Source organism: Macrobrachium nipponense, chromosome 35, assembly GCF_015104395.2.
Source record: "Macrobrachium nipponense isolate FS-2020 chromosome 35, ASM1510439v2, whole genome shotgun sequence".
In the NCBI taxonomy this organism is placed as follows: domain Eukaryota; kingdom Metazoa; phylum Arthropoda; class Malacostraca; order Decapoda; family Palaemonidae; genus Macrobrachium; species Macrobrachium nipponense.
The window spans coordinates 62779511-62802010 of NC_061096.1; the positions used below are offsets into that span (position 1 = coordinate 62779511).

Consider the following 22500-nt stretch of genomic DNA (forward strand, 5'->3'; position numbering starts at 1 on the left):
CATAATGAGATTATTTTCAGGAAGATTCTATGGTTAGTTTTTAAGATATGTTTTTTTTTTTTTTTTTTTTTTTTTTTTTTTTAGGGAGGGTCGTAGTACTCTGTAACACTTCCGGGATATATGTCGGTCCAGTCACATGAAGGAAGGGAATGGATGACGGTCGATTTGAGAAAATACAGTGTACATGAGACGTTGCTCAGCATTCAGGAGGTATAAGATAGAATGGCGTAATATGTGGTGGGCATGTGGGTATCACCGTAGTCATGAAAAAACCTTCTGTTGTTTTATGAAGTAACTGGTGCGTGTGTGTGTGGAGGCTTTCTTCACAGGGGCCACACTATTTTCTATGAATGTGTGTGTGTTGTGTGCGTGTGTGTGTGTGTGTGTGTGTGTGTTTTGTGGTCCTCGTGTTCATACACATGCTTTTAATCTTGTATATTTTAAGTGAATCTCGGGGGCAGAAAATATATAGTATTTTCTGATAAATAATTTTTCTTAAATTTAATGTTTGTGGCTCTATGCCGTCCTGGACGGAAGTCGAAGATAGAAATAAAATAGACGATAGTCTGAAGAGAGCGCCAGTGGTTCACGAGAGAGTTAAAAAAAGAAGAAAGAAAAAAAAAAGCTCTTGTGGCGTCGACGAACGGCTGACCTTTCTCTTTAGACACGTTGCCTTTAAGGGTACATCCGAACGACCTCAACAGAGGTATTGACACATCGCCAATCCTCGCACCAAAGGCTACTTTCGACGAGGGAAGCCAACGACCGTTAAGACACTACAAAACCTCCATTTTCCTAATGAGAATAATCCTGATCAAAGATATCCGCGAAGCGCCAGTATTGGTTATTTTATCCCGAAAAAAAAAAAAAAAAGAAAAAAAAAAAAAATGTTGCTGTTGAAAGTTCAGTAACGCAATCTTCCGGCAAGAAAGTGACTGATTACACTGCGAAAACCATAGGTAGCGAATATATATATATATATATATATATATATATATATAGATATATATATATAGTATATTACATATATATATATATATACACATATATATATACACACACATTATATATATATATATATATATTTTATATAATATTTTATTATATGTATACACATATATATACACACACACACACACACACACATTATATATATATATACACACACACACACACACACACATCACTATACTATATATATATATATTATATATGTATATATATATATATATATATATATATTTATATATATTATATATATATATAGTATATATATATATATAAGACGTACTGTCACAGTTCCTCATTCCCGATAAGAGTTGAACTGTATCAGCAACTCAGTCTACTTATTTTTCACACAAAAAAAGCAAATTTTGGTTCAAAGGCTCAACCGTACACTTTGTAAGTTCGCTGTACATTAGCATTTCTGGTACTCGGCTGTTCTGCCAGTGTGTGTGTCTTTTCTTTTACCGACGAACTTTCGATTTTTCTCTTGGCATTTGTTTTTTTTTTCTTCAGCTCTCCTCAGAGAAGAGGATTTCGCTTCTTTTAAAGACTCGAACAAACGCTTTTTGCTCCCACAACTCCTCCAAAGCAGGACTTCTCGATTCCTTTAGGCCTCGGTTTGGCTTTTTCCCTTCTCTGTTCTTCTTCTCTTGTTTATTCAGGCTCGAATATTGGAATCTCTCCCCTTAAAAACTGTACTTTTATCTTTTAACTTCTTCCGCGACGATTGATCTCGTTGCAGGGATGATTCATCAATAACTCGGGTCTTAGTTGGCATCAGGGTGTTCAATAGGATTTTTTGACACTAAATTGCCTGGTGTTTATTTTAATCACCTTAGCACTAAACGTCAACAACACTAGATATGTCATTAATAGCTCCGTAAGACATTGAAGGTTACATTTTGTTCTTGACTGTACTGAGGTCCATATCCATATACAGCCAGATTTAGGAAGTTTCTATTTGCCCTTTGTGTTCTTTCAGATCACAGTTTAATTGGTGACAATTTTTTGAAAATCGATACTATCAAGTGTCTCCGTGACTTCTCTAACATATTTTAGGGTATTTCGTATATTTTGCTTATTTTGATGAACAAAAAACCTGAAAAAAAACTTCGTTGAGAGCGCGCCAACTCAAAATTGATGCGCAACTCCTAATGTTACCTTAGTTGAATGTCCCATTTGCTAGGAGAGGAATGAACAGCCGTTTAGTTTAGCCACTTGTGAGAAGCACCCTAGCTTAAGAGTACACTAAAGATTATTAATATTTATTGATCTATCTTTCACTTATGGATTATTCTCAATTTCTTACATGGTTGCTTTGCAAATTGATGATCCATTTGGCTTCCTCCATTTTGGGAAAATTGGATTGGTAATTAAACATACGAGTGAATACAATTCCTAAACTATTGCGGGGCGTTTATTGACATTACTCGCATCGAAACCGTTTATTAGCTAAACTTGAGCCTCGAATCTGAGGCTTTATCAAATGCACTTATATACTAAACTTTGTACGTTGCGTATTAGCCGCCACGTGAATCTAGATTAAAAGTCTTGCTTGCTCGCTCGATAAAATCATTTGTAGTAGGGCTAGACGCATAGCATATACAGTATCAACGCAAAAAGCGATATAAATTCCAAGACTTTGAACCTACGTCAGCAATATACGAGAAGGCGCTTAATTTGGCGGCGTGGCCCGTAACTTTTTAATTGCCGTAAGAAATCGGAAACTTTCCTGGAAAATAATGCTTGAAGTCTGGGGTTTTCTTTCGGGGTAATGGAGATGGATAGCATAATGGTAGTTGTCGATATATGAGGTCAGAAAATTCCATGAAAGGTGAAAGGCAGGCAGGCAACGAGAGAGAGAGAGAGAGAGAGAGAGAGAGAGAGAGAGAGAGAGAGAGAGAGAGATGAATGTTGTAGATACTGATGTATGAGCTGAACGAACATGAATTGGATAGAGAGAGAAATATAGAGAGAGAGAGGAGAGCGAATAGTTGAGAGAAGAGATAGGAGAATTTGAATTGTTTGTAATACGATGTATAATCTGACGAGCATTTTCCAATGGTAAACCGTGCAAATGGTGTTTATTATCGGGAGAATCTCCAAGCGAGTTATTTTAAATGCCAGAGTTCAGAGATCCTCTGAAGTTCATGAAAGAAATGCTACGAAAGTCACGGAAGAACCTAAGGTTGATATAGTTTGAAAGCTTCTGCTTACTCGGTTGTCTCTCCATATTCTAAATTTATCGACATGTTGCTGTATTTTTTGGTTTTATGAAATTCCGAGAATCCGTGAACTATGTAGATCAGATCAAATCGAACCTAAATTTTTATTATAATTATTGTTAAACAAAATGAAATCTATTCACTAGCCACTGACTTGAAATTCAAGCCTCCAAAGATGTTCAATAAAAGGGAAATAAAGAGAGAAAAGACCCCCATTTATTAAGAAAAGTTAATAAATAAACAAATGATTAGTTTTCTGATGAAATCTTGTGGTCATAGTTATCTAAACAGAAGTTTAAGGCTAGTAATACTCTTCTCTCTTTCCAGTCTTGAAAATGGTAAATTTCAGTTAGGATAAGTGTGGGTCATGGAGTCATCAGCACTCTAGCATATTATAATATCCAAACAGAACTGGAGTCCATAAGCCTGGGGAAGTTTTAGGGTATTTCTCATAGAATCATCCGGAAATAACAAATGAAATGAACACCATTATTTGAAAATATATTTATTTCCTCATACAAATACGGACATTAGTATACAAGGTTTATTTTACAATGTTGTAGCTTTTCTAAGAATCCTAATAGACATAAACCTTAACGGAAAAAGAAATAATAAAAAAAGAATTGACAAAGAAAATCAAAGGATATTAATTTTGTTGTTGTTGACAGAAGCTATCTACTAAATTCGGTAAATTTCGCTTCTTCTCCTTCACGATTTTCTTAAAAATAGACTACGGTACATAATTCCTCTGGACATATAATATAGAAATGTTGACTGGCAGTTTTCGAATGACGAAAATAGGTTAACGGATGATGAGAACGGAAAAATAGTCACATCTGAGAGGATAAAACAGGATACATATATAGTATATATATTTATATAGATCTACTCTTTAGTTCAGGCGGATGATTGATAGAACACCTAACAAGTAACAAATATTTTGTGTCACCTCAGGCCGTTGGGTCTCAGACATTTCTCTGGTCTGGAGGTGATTTCGCTGGCCCAGGTATTTTGGAATGTCCCCACCCCATTCCCCGCTCCCACCCACCCCCAAAAATTAAGAGGTCTACAACATCCTCTTTGAAAATAGTCTCAAACCTTTATCTTCAATAGTTAACGAGATATCTGTCAACTACTCAAGAAGATAATAATAATAACTCCCATTGGCATCCTTTTGAACAGACGAACCGAATGGTTTTTTTTTCTTCCCAATGGCATGAGCATATTATTTTCGTGAATTTTCGTGTGGCTTTCAAGCTAAAAATCTATAGTCTTTTATATATAACTAAGTTACTGGCAGGTCACAATTTTTGACCATATACGTTTTCAATTGATAAAGTTTCAGTTACTTTTAAACTAGCTATGATTTTTTTTCATTTTGTTATCCAGCTATCTACTGGAGAGTCAATTGGTTTGACCTCTGAATCACAAAATTTTCATCGACTTTATTTGAAATAATTTCCATTTAGATTTATGGAAAGGTCATTAGTTTTCATCCTACTGTAATAATCTATTTTCGTTTTTTTTCTGCCTTCAGACCTTTCAAGAGGAATCCTGAAAGTTCAGTAAACATTATTCTTGGTCAGTAGACAGTCTCTCTCTCTTTCACTCACTCACTCACTCTCTCACTCACTCACTCTCTATTATTATGTACATAAGGAATAAGGTGACCTTTACAAAGTAGACTCACAGTTAATAAAAATAGCGTTTATTTTCTCGTGCGTTCTCTCACGAGCAAATGTCTTTCGTAGCTTTCCGAGACGAATGATTTCTGTCCATCTGAATAGGCCTGAACAGATTCATCGATTTACAAAAAAAGAAAATGAAAAGAAGAAGAGATTTGTAACTTCTGCTTTCAGCTAGACTGAAGTGACATGACTATCTCGTCTTCTTTACCATCTATAAAGATAAAGACAGTTTTACTTTGAATGAGCATCGTTAACAAACACTTAGATTATTTTTTTTTTAATTCTTTACAACACTACAGATATAAATAGTACATCTCGCTCGCTCTCCCACCATCTTTTAAACAGTTAAGACACTCCCACGCCCTTCCAGCTTCTGTCCTCTGAACGGGATGCAATGAAAGGGAGAATGTATAAGACCTGATCATTGCTGCCGTGAGAGGCCCTTGTGAAAAATACGCTTGCTCTTTATGTTTATAATTCTTTCCATTCGTATCGGTGACTTGACTGATTTCACGTGATCATCGCGCCGTGAACGAAGCGTAACGTTTCCGTTTTTGTTTTGTCGTTAACATGCAACGAAAACTGAATGAAACGTGTTGATTAGCATTTAGAAATTCCTTTTCCAAATATCTTCCACTGTTCGCCAGTGGTGTTTTGTAAGAACGAACTAGATCTGTACCTTCGTGAGGGGGAAGAGTAAGCTATTCAACAAATGGCGTAAGTCGTCTTTCTGTCCGCGAGACCTCAAAATTCTCCTCGCTCTTCTTCTTACTTCTTATTTTTGAGGCTACAAAAGGGCGTTGTGTCACGTTTCCCATATCCGTCCTGCTTCGTGGGACGAGCTTCTACAGTAATCAATCAGTAATCCACTTTGCCGAAACCCACGAGTACCCACTGAAACACACTGCATCTCGGTCACGAAGGAATTTTGAGACGCCTATCGAGAAAGAGAAGTATATCATTAGGCTGTTTAACGGCGATCGTTTGTGAGAATCCATAGTGCACCTTCATAGGAAATCGTTGATTTTGTAGTTGTATCGCACTGGTCCATCAAAAACCTTTCAGCTACACAGTCTCGCAAACCGGATCACCGTGAGTGATTTGACAATTTATTGTAAAAAATACGCCCGGTAGTCGTCTGTAGGCTCTGTAGGCATCACACTGCGCACCAAGACTGTGCAACAAAATGCCACCTGAAGTGAAGATCACACAAGAGAGAAAGCAAAATTTTAAAAAGAGAACTAGACTCCTATTCTGCAGGAGCAATTAGAAAATATGTAAGAAGAAACTTATTTTGAAAACGTACAAAGGCCCGTCAGAGAGGGAATTATCCCTGTGGAGGGCTGTGCGTAAAACCAAAGTGAACAAAGTCAACTGTTGTCTTGCAAATGATGTAGAAATCACCGGTTTGTTTCGGGGCTAGCTTTGTAGTTTGTGTGATTGGTCTAAAGGGCTGTAAGGGAGCTACCGTTGCTTTTTCTCTTTATGGGAATCTCACTTTTCAGATTGATTCCTTTCGGAGTTTTAAGGACTGAGAACTCTCGATGAAACGACTGTGGCACTGAGATCGGGCAGCAGGAATTTTCTTCGGGATGTCATTCTTTCCCCTAAAAAAATAGACAAGAGAGTCGAGGCCAGGAACTTGATACATACATGGTTTCTGAGTAAATTAAAAACTAATAACTGTATATTTTTGGGATTAAACTTTAAAAGCTTTGTTAGAAAAACGAAAAAAATCTTCAAAATATGCCGCAAAGTTTCTATCTTATCATTCATTTGTTCTTGCACTAACTTTTCATATTTATACTTGGCAATGAACACGCAAAATGGTCCGTTTTTATTTTATGTTTTCGTCAACAGGTAAGCAATTCAGTAACACGGGTACCCAGAAATGTTCGTTGGTGGTTGCTACTGCAGAGGTCTCTGACACGGCGTTTTTCAATTTCGATATAGTAATTTCAGGTTCGTGGGACACTGTTAACTGATTCTTACGAAACCCCTGGGTAATTCTCAACTGAAAGTATCCACTGTTCCTAAGACCATATTGTATATAATCACGACTGTTTATTTCAGTCAATGTCAGATTTGAAGCGACAAAGCTTGTATTCATAACTATATTCAACTTTTTCATCTAGTGATCTGTGTCCTATTACAAATTCACTTATATTGATGGTTATTGATCATGCCATTGATAATTGTATTCCTGACGTTTAAGTTTATCTAAAGAAAGTATCTCTTGAATTTATGCTCAAATTACCAAGATTTCTCAAAGTCTGTTAATTTTACAGGCTATACTTACAGCCACCACTGAAGTACACGTTTCCTCGCGAACACTTTCCTGTTCAACATAAAATACTAGACTGAGATATCCTTAAAGTTTTTTGTATTTTGAAGGTATCGGTCTGCATTCACACCTGTGCAAAATCATAGATCATAATCGTTACGTGCATCTTTCATCCGCATATCACCTTAAAAATAATAAGAAAGACTGTTACATCTCTCATCGTTTCCATTATTTTTTGGTTCGTTAATCACCCCGAACTGGAGACCGCAAGGAATCCAACTCTCGTGTGAGATCCTAAAATTCAGAAGTTCGGTGACTGGAGCTTCTTGTTCCCCTTCGTGTCCTTTCACTCTTTTCTCCGGCTACAAATGAACCTCGCGATACTTCGTTCCCGTAGAGTCTACAAGGCGATCAGTGCCACCATTGTAGATATGAGCGCCAAGCTAAAGCGATACTGAACCTCTGTGGCACTAGCACGCTGCATGGCAGCCGGGGTCTCACCTGTTGGTGTGAAAGAAATGATATAGTTATAGATTGTACATATAAAGTTTCAAAGAAAACGACGAGTGGAATTTCTTGGAAACTTTTCTCCCCGTCTAAAGTTACCTTACGCACCCTGGTCAGCCGTCTAAGCTTCTAAGTAATAATCCTACGAAAAAAGAAAGAGACCTAGTGCTCTATCAGATTTTGAATTGCTCTCTCTATTCGTCAATTGTCACTTTCAAAGCACTCGGTTTTACTTAAATTCCTTACATTATTTTCATTAGCCTCACTTCTGCCACTGCATTTAATTGCTGTTCACTCATACGTGCACATACAAGTGAGAAATGTCATTTGCGTAGCATTACATTTCAATTATTGATGTCCTATTATTCATATCTCCTCTTGGTATGCTTTTTCTTTACTTCAGAAATGGGCAATATATTCTCCAAAAGACTGACTTGTCTTGTATAAAAAACGGTGAAAATAATTAGGATGTTAATACAATAGGCAAAGCACATTTTAATTTCGGTCTAGGAATGACTTACCCGTTACAACATGGAGGGAAATGGATGCTGGTCTGGCCAGTAGGCAAAGCACATTTTAATTTCGGTCTAGGAATGACTTACCCGTTATAACATGGAGGGAAATGGATGCTGGTCTGGCATTGGCTGGCTGGCAGGTGTAGTTTCCACTGTCAGCTTTAGTTACTCGCGAGATCTGAAGTTCGCTCTCGCCTGCGCGAGGAACCACAGTGATCTGAAGAAAGAAAAAAAGAATATTAGAGCTGGTCCATAACGATAATCTACATGACAGCAACTACGGCAGAGATATAACTACAGTAATGAGCTGATACTAAAGTTTCCTATATATAATAACAATAATAATAACTGCTTCACACTGAAGTTATGAACAGGGTTTTACCTCGACGGAAAATCAGGTAAATTTGCCAAGATTTTCATGGTTTAGTATACAGTATTGCATCACGAAAATGTTAATTCTTTTGGACAGGTGTAAAATTTCCTGACTCGGGTTACCTAAAGCTGGACTCGAGGACTGTAGTAATATAACACTGGAGAGAATTCATTTACTTTATTGTATTTTATTTTTCTCTTGCTGGCTCAATGGTAAGGGGTTAGGAAATGTCAATGCTACAGTTCCATATTTGGCGCTTTCAGCTTTGGGTTGAAAGGGGTATTTTCTTGACCGCCAGGGTTAGAGAGGTTCTCGCTAGTAAACTACCTTAGTTTTCAGTGGTTGTTGGGAAAGCATTTGGGAATGTTGTACTTGTACTGCAATTGATGGTAAAACATGGCACCCTTCATGGGTCTTCGAAATGAAATTTAAATGTGACCATTTTAATTTATGATCAATTCCAAATGCTAATATCATGCATCACAAATTCCAGTTTGGTTTGATTTGTTATCGCAAGATTATATGGTAGGAATACGTTATGGTTCCCTCTTCAAAGAGGGGTTTTTCCTTATCAAGGTTAAAACATATAACCTCCTATTATTACGTAGCCAAACATGCACTTATTGCAGCTAAACTTGGACAGCGAAAATGTCACTATTCTCGAAGTCATATATTTGAAATGCCATTTTTATAATTACATTTCTTATATCAGATGCATAGCGATGAAGAAAACTTCTCAGGCTAGCAATCTTTACATTGCCTACAATGTAATTAGTTAACGAAATTAAGACCAATAAAATATAGCAGTTATACAAAATAGGATCATGGTATTTGTTTTCTGAAACTACCGTACGCTCTAACCTCATGCACTGAAATTCCCAATTTTCTCTTACAGGTACGCACAGAAGTTGGACATTTTTCATACGAGTGGCTTCATACGAAGGCTATATGCCCATCTGAAGGAGATTCAGTTCATCTTGAAGAATATATCCCAAACGAGTTTCATCATCTACTTTTTTTGCTTTTTAGGTCTAGTAGTATTGTGATAATTTTGTGCACAGAAAAGTCTCCAGACTGTGAGCCTACAGCATTGCTGGCTATTGTTAATTCAGAATTTTTTTTTTTATTATGATTAACCTTGAAAGTTGCAATCTGTCTACCAAGTTTGTTTGTGTGATTACATTGTAATTGTGTATTTAACTGATAATGCTTTGCATAATGGTTTTAGAGGTGATACCACCATTGTACACATGAATTAATCCCCCTTGAATTCCAACGCCTGCTCTATCCATTGTTTTCTTTAGGATTTTAGCTTCCAGAGCCTTCTAATAGCAGAGAGTATCATGGTGTCACTTTTGGATGAAAATACCTATTTTTGTTCTCTGCCACATTTTGAGTTATCCTTTGTATGTTGCAGCTTTTTTCCACTTCTGACTATTTTCCTTGCAGTCTGAACAAAGAAAATTGTCTGTTCACTCGTTAATGGAGTGTTATATCTAAAAGGCCAATGTTAAGTCCTTTCATGATGTAGATGAATAGCTGTCTTCTTGACAGGCCTTAAAGTCTTTTTTTTTATCTGCAATTTTAGGTGTTTACCCGGTAGCCATTATATCAGTTATTGTCTTAAAACTATTCATAGGTTTACTTTACACACCTGTTGATTTTTTCTTAAATCCACGAAATCACTCGTTGGATAATTTTTTTAACTTAATCAAGGTAAAATAAATGAGACATCAGACTGAATTACGGATTTCATTTGGTTCTTGTGTATCCTTTCAATTTTTTAAAAAGTTAACTTTGGTTATTTTATCAGTTTATTTTGTCAAATATGTTGGCTGCTTTCTTTGCAAAATTGTTTACTCCAGTCTGCTGTTATATTCACCCTAGTTTCGTCCTTTCTGCTTGTCACTGCAAATGTTTCTTCTGCTGTATACATCCGCCATAGTTTCACCCTTTACAGCTGGTCACCTTTTCGGCTTGTCACTAGGCTTTTCCTCTGCTGTATACATGCGCCCTAGTTTCATCCTTTTCAGCTTGTGTCACTGCAGATTTTTCCATCATTGTTTCCATGGTTCGTACAAGTTGTGTGGGTTCCACAGGTCGAATATGTAGTGTTTTAATGAAGTAGCTTCATGCTAGCAATGTGACAGTATAAATCTGTTTCAACAGTGGTGTTAATGTCATGCAGATCACCAGATATTCTTGTATTCTCATAATCTCATGTCTTCACCTCTGAAACTAAGTTAGCCCATGATAAACCAAGAAAGGGTGCAAAGGCCCCTGAATGTTACTTATTTGTTAAAAAAGGTTATTTCAGATCACATGCAAACATTGATAGGCAATAAACTCTTATAATTGTGCACGAGGTATGTATATGTATAGCAATGGCAAATTGTTCCTACAGAGATACAATCATCACCTATCATATGTGGACTATCTCTCTCCATAAACTATTGAATCTTAGTAAAAAGATAGTTAATGGTGGAGATAGGAGAGAGAGGGGTCACCCCTCACTAGCATCACTCTCTCCACTCGGATCTATCCTTGGTCACCATAGAGGAAGCTTCTGCTGTCTTTTTCTTGTGTGCTTTTTGGATTTCGAAGTGTCTCTCTCTACCATTTTTACTTATTACCTTATCCTTCACCCTGTGCCTTGGTTATGTTTTTTGTATTGAAGTGTTTTCTGGTTTGGTTTTCCTAATTATGGAGAAAGAAACATGTTCAGCATGGTGTTGGGGGGGCGGTGTCATGATTGGATAATTGGCTCTGTGGCTCATTTGTGAGTAGAATAAAACAGGGAGGCGACCTTAACTTCTTGCTTGCAGAAGACTTCAACTAAAGAGCCAGCCTTAGTCACAGCTCTGGAGTCAAAACCATCAGTCAGGTTATCTTGGTCCCAATTAGCTAGTGGAGTTTTGGGGAGGAGAGTCCCTGGATTTTGCAGTTCAGGGGTTCACTTGCCCCTTGCAGTTTGAAAACTTGCTCCTTGCAGTTTGAAAACTTGCCCCTTGCAGTTTGAAAACTTGCCCCTTGCAGTTTGAAAACTTGCTCCTTGCAGTTTGAAAACTTGCCCCTTGCAGTTGAAAAACTTGCTCCTTGCAGTTTTGAAAACTTTCCCCTTGCAGTTTGAAAAAACTTTGCTCGTTGCAGTTGAAAACTTGCTCCTTGCAGTTTGAAAACTTGCTCCTTGCAGTTTGAAAACTTGCTCGTTGCAGTTTGAAAACTTGCTCCTTGCAGTTTGAAAACTTGCTCCTTGCAGTTTGAAAACTTGCTCGTTGCAGTTTGAAAACTTGCCCCTTGCAGTTTGAAAACTTGCCCCTTGCAGTTTGAAAACTTGCCCCTTGCAGTTTGAAAACTTGCCCCTTGCAGTTTGAAAACTTGCTCCTTGCAGTTTGAAAACTTGCTCCGTTGCAGTTTGAAAACTTGCTCGTTTTGCAGTTGAAAAACTTGCTTCGTTCAGTTTGAAAACTTGCTCGTTGCCAGGTTTGAAAACTTGCCCCTTGTCAGTTTGAAAAACTTGCCCCTTCCTTGCAGTTTGGGGGGGAAAAACTTTCGCTCGTTAGCAGGTTTTGAAAAACTTGCTCGTTGCGTTTTTGAAAACTTGCCCCTTGCAGTTTTGAAAACTTGCTTCCTTGGTCAGTTTGAAAAACTTGCCCCTTCGGCGCCCCCCCCAGGGTTTAGGCCCCCCCCCCCAAAACGCTTTCGCCCCCTCGGCCCCCCAGCCCCTTCGCACGATTTCCCCGCCCCCCGCTTCCCCCCCCGGGCCCCCTGACAGGTTTTTGTGAAAATAAGATTTCGTGCATTGAAAAAAAACTGTCAGGAGGCAGGTTCAGTGAGGTTGTTGGTGACTAGTGTGCCAAAAATCCTATGCTTATCAAAAGCCCATCACTGACATTTCCCACTTCTCCAGTCACTTCACTATAGTAAAGGGAAGAAGCGGGAGGATCATGGAGAGTGGCAATCTCCCACCTCCACTGCCACTCAATGGGGGCTTGCCTGCCCTGCTGTTGGGCAATGAGGCAACTACAGGGAGTGGAGCTGTGGGTTGTGTCAATCCTTTGGGAAGTATGCAGGCTTGTTCAAGGGCATCCATCCTACCTTTTCTAAAACACAGGAACTGTTCCTGACTTACTCTCCATACTTGTGAAAACTCTGCCCTTGTTCGTGGATGGTCCTGGATTTTACAGCTGCCTTAACATTGTAGAGAACACAATGGGGGTGGGAGACTAGTCATGGGCCTCTCAACAGACTTTTGCATGATGGAAACTGCATATTTGGTGTTACACTCCACCAGAGAGTGTGACTTCATGATACTTGGAAGTCCCTCTGCTTTGTCTGCACCAAGATAGTATTCCAGTTTATTGCTCTGTTCTTTGTACTTGAAACCATTCCTCAGGGGTATCTGCCTTAGTTTCACCTTGGGCCAATTCAAAGGGCATTTGCATTCTTCAGTACCTGGATAATTGATGACTTCCTCCAAAGTGTAAATACCATAATCTATGTGTAACCTTTATTTTGTTGTACAACATATTCTGTATTCTGTCTCACATGTATTTTGATAAATGGCAACCGAACACATTCTCATCCAATGCCTAGTAGTATGGAACTTCCTCCTCTCATCCAATGTCTGTATATTGATAAATGGCAACTGAACACATTATCATCCAGTGACTAGTAGTATGCAACTTCCTCCTCCCTTGAGTTTGGTTTTTCATGCACATTGCCTTGTTATTATAACTTCTTATTTACCTAACTAATAAAGAACCTACATTTCAGATGAACTTGCTTCACATCTCATCCCAACCAACATGGTGCAGTAAGGAATTACAGGGAGAAGCAAGCTAAGATACAGGAGACTTTCAGAAGACCATACAGCCACCAGTTTCTCTTTACTTGCTGGTATGTATAGTGTATCACATGTGTAGTGTAAGTTGTTGCTAATGAGACCACTAGTGCCAGTATTTCAACCATTTCGATACTGTACCTTTCTGTTAAATTCTGTTTTAAGCATGTGTGGGGTAAACAGAACATCATTCACTATGGATTCTCATTTTCACAGGACCAATATGACGCCGCCCAACTCGCCCAGCATTCACAAGACCCTATCTATTGTCCACAGTCACCACCTGTTCTCCATCCCCAGACAACAATACCCCAATCAGCAGATTTCCTTTTGCTCATATAATACCTGAGAAAAGAGGAGAGACAAAGAAAATAAGAAGATTTAAGGATTGAACAAGAGAAAGGATCCAACAAAAGAGAGAGAGGAGTATGAAATTCGCATGTAACAGTGGTTTTCTGCACGTTCTACCCCCTCGTACAGCAGGCAACCACAGGATCAGCCCCACAGGAAGCCCCAGCATGCCTCTTTGACACCTGCAGCTCCTACCTTGCCACCAGAATGTGCAACGACCCCATCAGCATTCCCTCCACAGAATGCAATCGCCCTTTGCCTAGATGTAACTCTTAAAATTTTTCAGGAATGGTGAAGTCAATGGCACAGTTATCCTCTCATGGTGGATCTCCCCAATTTACCCAGAGAGAAACAATTAATCCAGATGAGGAGGATGTGTCATACCCTGGGACACCAGAATAAGTGTCATTTAGTGTTGCATGCCCTACAAGAACACATCTAGAGCCTTTGGAATGAGACTACATCATAGGGAGCCGCTCCTGCTAACAGTAAGAGGAAGTCTTTTTCAGACTTTTATGTAACCAATAACTCTCTACACGATATTATCAAAACACACCTATGAGGCTACCAGGAAGGCCACTTCTGCAGTTTGTGCTTTGCCTTCTCAGCTGCCCTCTCAAACTAAAGGAAGCAGAAGAAGCAGGGAAAGGGTACCGCACCATCACAGTCTCTTACATGCAAGTCACACAATTGCACGTCAGGATCCACAATGTGTCAGCATCTGCAGCAACTGTGCCCAGGCACAGAGGTGTCCCGGCAGACAGATCCAGTACTACCACTGCAACCAACAGGGACATTATGACAAGTCCTCCTGGAAGAAGACAAGGGATGTAAAACAAGGTGCCCTTCCCAGTGCCAAGCCTACACCTTTCCAGTGACAAACCTACACCACCCTCTCTGGGCAAAAACCCCAGCTGTCATTGGATGGGAAGAACTTCTATCAAGACACTACAGCCAATCTCCATTTCCCTCTCGTATGATGACATCACAACCAGGATTCAGATGCTGCCAGACATAGGTGCTGATGTCTCTGTTATGGGACCTCAACATCTTCACCTTCTGTGGATTCCTAGGAGCATACTGCAACCCCAAATGTTCACTGCAGATGGCTCTATAATGACACCTGCCTTAGGATCTTTCACGGCCATTCTCACCCTAGCTCAGAGACCTCATTCAGCAAGGATCCAAGTCCATGAAGGTGTCTGAACACCATTGCTGTCGTATAGCCACTACAAAGAGTGAGCCATTATTCTGCCAGTGTTTCCAAGACCTATTCTGGATGTTAGCCCCTATTCTGGATGTTACCTCCTATTCTGGATGTTACCTCCTATTCTGGATGTTACCCATACCAATAGATGGGACTATGAGTGTGAAGGGGAAGGAAGATGTAGATACTATAATTTATATGTAGCATGTATTTGTCATTGTATAATGTATTCTTGCCTCCAATTATATTTGCCTTCCATTATATAACAATGTATTCTTGCCTCTCATTATATAACATTGTCCATTATATAACATGGTATATTGATAAATGGCAACCGAACAAATTCCCAATGGATCCAATGCCTAGCAGTATACAGATTCCCCTCTCCGAATTCGGCTGTTCAGGCGTTACCCTTGTTCTTACCTAATAAAGAACCTCCATTTTAGATGAATTTGTTTCATGTCTCATCCTAGATTGCATGCTAGCTTTTCGTCTCAATCTGGGGATTATGATCAATACTGTGGTAAGGTAAATTGCGTAATAAACGTACAAGTTACCTAAGGTTAACCAGTTATTCGTTATGCTTCTACAGTTCTCTTCACATGACAATGAAATTACGATAAATGAAAGGAAATGTGATTATGTTTCATTTGTTGTATGCCATAGGTGCTTACCTGAAGAACTTCTCGTAATTCTCACGTTAAGTTAATAATACTTTTGATAATAACGGCCATGAACGTAATAATCATGAAATAAAGGAAAAGGCCAACACGATACCTAGCGCCTCAGCGGCGTGGTTGGTATGGTATTAGCGTCCCACCTCGGTGGTCGCAGGTTCGATTCTCGTCCACTCCATTGAGGAGTGAGAGATGTGTATTTCTGGTGATAGAAGTTCACTCTCGACGTGGTTCGGAAGTCACGTAAAGCCGTTGGTCCCGTTGCTGAATAACCACTGGTTCCATGCAACGTAAAAGCACCATACAAACAAACAAACAACACGATACCTTCCTAAAGTATATTTTGTTTTTGAACTTGGGACGATTTATTTAACGAAAGAAAATGTGCCCTTCAGTACTTCGACACTTAGAGCAAGTTACCAATGAATAGTAAGTTATAATAAGTTGTTGATCAGCGAATCGGAAGTTACGACCTGGCCAACTAGTATGTCACTAAAGCAGTAAGCGCTCTTGTTCACGATTATTTTTCAGAGCTTTGTTTTCCAAATTTCCTAAGTTATTCATTCATAGTCTGGAGAAGGATATGAAAACATTATCAAAATTACGTTATTCGGAAACTACGCAATGCAGACCAAGCGGTGTCCCAGCTGAGTTATTTAGAGAGAGGAAGAAAAACTAAGTGAACATTTAAAAGAAATGAAAGTGAACAAACAAAATAAGAGCCCCGAAGAAAGGAACGTTCTGATATGGGGAGGCCATTTAGCCAGCTGCCAGTGTGATATATGACTCCACCTTTTTTTTTGATGGAGAATGAAAATAGAGGAACAGAGAATGACTGAACTTGGGAAAGGGTAATGTGCAAAATATTATGAAAATATAATGTCAAAGGTGGTGGTATACGGTGTAGAAATAACATTATTTTTAAACTGTTGTTGTTTGTTTTTACTATATTATTATTTTATTCATACAAATCTCATAATAGCACGGGTCACAAAAATGGTGAAGAAACCCACTGTGGTGTGAATTTAAATGTATATTAGAAGCATATATATTTCTATTACATTTCCACCACAGTGGATTTTAAAGATCATTATTATTATCATTATTATTGCTGTTAAAAAAAAACAATTATATATTAAAGTATATTTGTATGTAAAAAATAGTGGATTTTTTAACAATTTGTTCTTCACGAGACTGAAGTATATATATTTCTATTACATTTCCACCACAGTAGATTTTAAAGATCATTATTATTATCATTATTATTGTTGTTTAAAAACCACAATTATATATTTAAGTATATTTGTATGTAAACAATAGTGGATTTTTTAACAATTTGTTCTTCACGAGACTGACTTTCTTAACAACATTATTATTATTATTATTATTATTATTATTATTATTATTATTATTATTATTATTATTATTATTATTATTATTATTATTATACGAAGCAGAAACAGACGGACCACTGACTTCGAGCTCTAATTCACCGATGGATAACCTGATATTATGTAGATTACCATGTGTTGAATTAAATTAACTGAATATATTACAGACTCGGGTAAAATTCCCAGAGTTCTCTAAAAAAACAGACGTCGATTTAAATCTCAATCCGGCCCAATAATTTTTTTTTTTTTTGTAAAACGTAATTTTTCAAAGCCGGTGAAAATTACGAGCTCCACAGTTATTACGTCATATTTTACAGTCTATATTATCTTTCATAGATTATTCAAGGTTACAAATGTATCGCATTCTATTTTTACACAGGGAATGATGACATTCCGTGGTACAAAGCTCTACATCTAGGAGCTACGAATACAATAGAAACTACTAGTTCAAGATAGAGTAAAACTGGTACTTGATCCTTTCTGGTTCTCATTAATAAAAATAAAAAACACACACAAATGCCTATCTATCTATCAAGCTAGTTAGCTATCTACCTCTTTCTAAAAGGTGCGTCCAGACGGTCGGACAATGTCCGACGGACAGACATTGTTACCACATCATAGGCGAAGCAGGATGACGTCATAAGCGTTGAAACGATGGAAGTAGATCTGGTAACAAACAGTGGTACCCGATAAGCTTGTATACCAGTGTTTTTACTCTGCTCACAAGGCATAGACCGTCAGACAATTGTTAATTGGTAACAATGTTTGTCCGTCGGACATTGTTCGACCGTGTGGACGCACCTTAAAGGAAGTTCAAGAAGTTCGCTTGTGGGAAGACACCCATGGAGGTCGGATATGAAACAAAAAGCGGAAAGCACTGAAGACCGTGGAGGTTGCAGTCACGCCACAAAGAGCCCTTTGTATCGCAATTAGCTAAGACCTCAAGGCACACTGTAGATGGTATCCGACTAGGAGGTGAAAACAATGAATAGACTTCACATAAAATGTAGACCCACAAGCCAAGCATTGGGCACTTGAAGGCGATGTAATGAGAGATGGAGAGGTTGGACAGAGAGATAAAGAGATGCAGAAACTAAAGAGAGATGAAGTACAAGTATCTAAAGATAGAACTGGGAGAAAATCCAAAACAGTTGCACTACGAAACAAGAGCTGGAGAGGTTGAACAGCAAGAAATCGAAACGATGAAATTACCGCAGTTTTAAGAGACTGGTATACCGCGGATGCTAAATCTAAAGTTTTTAATTAACTGTTATTTACTGTGTTCAACTTAGAAATAGAGGTATTCATTTTCATATCTCCCGTTTAATACGAATATGTGATAAAGACGACAAAGTCAACGAAGAAATAAAAAGAAACGCCTCAGTGAGAGAGAAATAATTAATAAATAGAGATAAGTGAGGCCAATTGCGTTAGTTTAGATCCTAATCATCTCATTATTGATAATGAAATGAGCCAATCCATCATCGATTTATCTTTAATGGAAACCAATCACGCGACGCCAGGGATAAAAATAGATCCTGTAATTTAAAATCAATTTTATGAAATATCGTTTGTTGACCATCTCAGACGAGGGCTTAGTTGGCGAGGCGTGACTCAGAAGCCTTATTATTTTCACGATTTTAAGATTTTAATATATATATATATATATATATATATATATATATACATATAGATCTATATATATCTATCTATATATATATATCTATATATATATCATATATATATCTATATATATAATATATATATATATATATAATATATAATATATATATAATATATATATATATAATATATAGATATATATATATATATATATATATATATATATATATATATATATATATATATATATATATATAATAGATACACACACACACACACACACATATATATATATATATAGATGTATCTATCTATCTATATATATATATATATATATATATATATATATATATATATATATATATATATATATATATATATATATATATATATATATATATATATATATATATATATATAACCTTCTGAAACTGATGCTTTATCTGGCGATGTGTCTCAGATTCTGGTTATATAATTTCTATAACGTTAATGCTATTTCACCCGCAGTGCTAACTTCCTCAACGCCCCCCCCCCCCCCCCACACACACAAAAAAAGAAAAAGATGGGCCAGTGTTACTGTTACTACGCTCTTTGAATGTAATCTGATGTCACGAAACTGAAGGGCGAGATGAGTCAATGGCTTTAACGCTCGAACTGGCTTGACGCTTCGGGCAAGGATTATAAATACCTTAGTGTCTCAGCTTGAGGCAGCTTTTATTTTCAATTAAAGGCCCCAGTTTTACAGAAAACGAGAAACTCATCAAAGTAAAGCAAATAGTGAGTAAACATGCTCCATGACAGACGTTTCTTGGACAACCAGTGCCTACCTACAGATCTTGCCAGAAGGAGAAAGTAAGAAAAAGGATAATTTTGGAGAAGTGTAGGACATAAAAGGATATACTGCCTTGTCTCTTGAAAGAATGAAGGTTATGGAACTCCTAGAAAACCATAGTATGAAAGGGTCGTCTTATTTCAGGGTTTAAGTAACGATGGTATATATGTATGAAGGATGATTTACAATAAGATACGTAAGTTGGTTATTCGTCCCTTTTATGCAAAAATAATCGCTCGCTCTAAATTTATCACAAAGTGATTATCTGCATCAAATAATTGAAACTGATAAAAATTCGTATATTAAAACATGAAAGACAGAACTTTCGAAATGAAGTGAGGATTTTTTTTTTTATTTTTCTTTTGGTATCATTATTATTTGATCAATAAAACCTGCTGACATGCTGTCAAAACCTATTGGAAGATTTACAGAGAGCTTTCGAAACATTAATCAGCTTTCATTGCTAAAGCTCTCTCTAAATCTTTTTATTCTATTGGACGACAAATTTATTTTGCGATTATATTCGCTATTTCATTGTTTGTGATGTTCTGAGAAGTCAGATATTATTATTATTATTATTATTATTATTATTATTATTATTATTATTATTATTATTATTATTATTATTATTATTATTATTATTATTATTAAGGGCATCCGCAGTTCATCGAAACTGATGTTAAAAGGTGGCCGTGAGTCAATCCAATCACCACAACTGATGAACTGATGGAATTACCTCAAGCTCATTCGACCGATTTCATGACAGTTCGCCGCTAGATTTCGCCTGAGAAGCATCTCCGTCTCTCGGCCCAGAATATCAATAAACGATGTATAGGCCTAATTAATTTCATTGTTAGACCCCGCAGGTTGCAGCCTTATTTGTAGATCATTTAGAGTCCAGATCATAGAATAAATGAGAACTATTTTCATGTGATTAATACAGTTTGGTATAGGCCTAGGCTTCATAAATAACTGAACCAACCGCTAGGTCTAATTCAGTTTATTCATTAATATTGTATGGGAATAGACATCTCTCTTTAATATGCAATATTTAGTCCATACTCTGTTACGCCTTTTTGCTTCTCTCCTATTGTGAAGTGAATCACAGGGGTATCCCTCAGGAGAGGTGAACTCTCTCGAGAGACTGAGTGTTTTCAGCCACGTAATTGGCTTATCAACAGCCAATTAGGAGCGTCGCAAGGGACTGGCCTAGACATCAGGTGCACGGTTGATGTGAATCTACTATAGCCTATGTAGCTTCAACTCCTTATCACTCAGAGGAGTTTCCATCGCTGCCATATGTTAATGTTGCCACGACAGTGTTGCCACGACGAGGGGTAGGCGAGAAATGAGGGAGATGACCTCGAACAACCTCGAATTGGCTGCGCGATTGACAGTTCTGCTCTTTATACGTGTCGACGGTCATCCGTCAAACTTAGGCCCGGTATTCACACTTAGGTTTACCTGTCAGTCCACCCACGATCGTTCGACGGATGACCATCCACACGTAGAGTAGAACCGACAGTCGGACAGTCAACTTAAGGTCATTGCCCTCATTTCTCTCCTAGCAATTCACTTCACAATAAGAGGGAAGCAAAAAGGCTTGGCTTACCAGAGTATAGTCTAAATACTGCTTATTAAAGAGAGATGTCTATTCTCATTCAATATTAATCAGGATAAATCAGACCTGGTGGTTGGTTCAGTATTTATGAAATGGACCGTGAAGCCTACTTTCACTAATAACACCTTTCATAAAAAGGCAAGACACTGGCCTAGGCCTATACCAAATTGATTCATCACATGGATATACTTTTTATTTATTATATGATTTGGACTCACAACGGTCTACAAATAGCGCTACAGGGTCTAACAATGAAATTAATTACGAAGATACATAGTTTATTTCGAAAGAACTTAAGGCAATTCCATCAGTTCATCAAATCTAGTGAGTGGACTGTCGTCCACATGTACTTTTTAACGTCAGTTTCGATGAACTGACAGGGAAACTGACAGGTCAACCTGCGCGTGAATACCCGACCTAAGAGGTGGAGCTCGATTTGAGCAAGCGTCAGGAAGAAGGAATGAAAATAATCATATAAAGAATGACTGCAAATATAAATAATAATTTCGATAAGCTTCCATAATCAAGGTATTTTCTTAGACACATTAACGATGAAAAATGGCCCTTTTTTTATTTAATTCGCAAGGTTATATCTTTTATGAATTAGAATCTAGACACGGTCTTCAGGCAGTAGGATTAAGAATGGCAGGAGAACTGATTAATTCTGATTAATTCTACCTAATCAACTACCTAACTCTGCTCCATTGATCTCTGCCCATTACTTCTCTTATCATTTTCAAGCGGAAAAACTCCCCGAATCAGCATCTAGTGGTCTAGTTAAAAAAAAAAAAGAAAACTTCTCAAATCAGCATCTAGTGGTCTAGTAAAAAAAAAACTTCCCAAATCAGCATCTAGTGGTCTAGTTAAAAAAACAAAACTTCCTAAATCAGCATCGAGTGGTCTAGCCAAGAAAAATTTCCCAAATCAGCATCTAGTGGTCTAGTTCAACAGGCAACAAGCAATTAATTTTCCAGCAAGTTATCTTCGTACATTTTTCTTTCCCTCCCGGCAGTCTTGCACAGACAAAATTGGTAAAATACAAAGGTCTTAATTTGTGCGTTTATTAATATATGTTCATTTGCACTTTCCTAACAAACCGTTACTACTCTGAAATTGCGTTGATAATAGACAAATAAAAACTAATTTTTTTTAATCTACTCACCCTTGCGTTCGAGTCGTAATTGACCATGTGCTCGGCGTGGTACCAAAACACGTATGTCGGAGGCTCCGTGAAGTGCTTCAGTGTACATCTTAGATGGACGGAGCTTCCTGTTTGCACGTATCTTTCCGGCCCCCCCTCGATTTCGGCTATGGCCTCTGTGGCAAGAATTTGGGGAGGGGTATGTTTAGTACAATCC

General features: G+C 37.7%; 1 protein-coding gene and 1 long non-coding RNA gene across 3 annotated transcripts in view; one reads left to right on the forward strand and one right to left on the reverse strand.

Annotated features, from left to right (window-relative positions):
- LOC135208864 (uncharacterized) overlaps positions 1 to 15549 on the forward strand; it is a 70946-nt gene extending 55397 nt beyond the window's left edge. Inside the window, exons 3-4 of the long non-coding RNA XR_010313230.1 lie at positions 13374 to 13496; positions 13657 to 15549. This is a non-coding gene — a long non-coding RNA (uncharacterized LOC135208864). The remainder of the gene's footprint in view (positions 1 to 13373; positions 13497 to 13656) is intronic.
- Positions 6358 to 22500, reverse strand: part of LOC135208863 (zwei Ig domain protein zig-8-like) — a 118560-nt gene continuing 102417 nt past the window's right edge. For both annotated transcript variants that reach the window (XM_064241450.1, XM_064241449.1), the window contains 3 exons: positions 22305 to 22459; positions 8312 to 8441; positions 6358 to 7703 (listed from right to left, as the gene is read on the reverse strand). In XM_064241450.1, the coding sequence (XP_064097520.1) occupies positions 7603 to 7703; positions 8312 to 8441; positions 22305 to 22459 (386 nt within the window). In that variant the 3' untranslated portion in view covers positions 6358 to 7602. The remainder of the gene's footprint in view (positions 7704 to 8311; positions 8442 to 22304; positions 22460 to 22500) is intronic.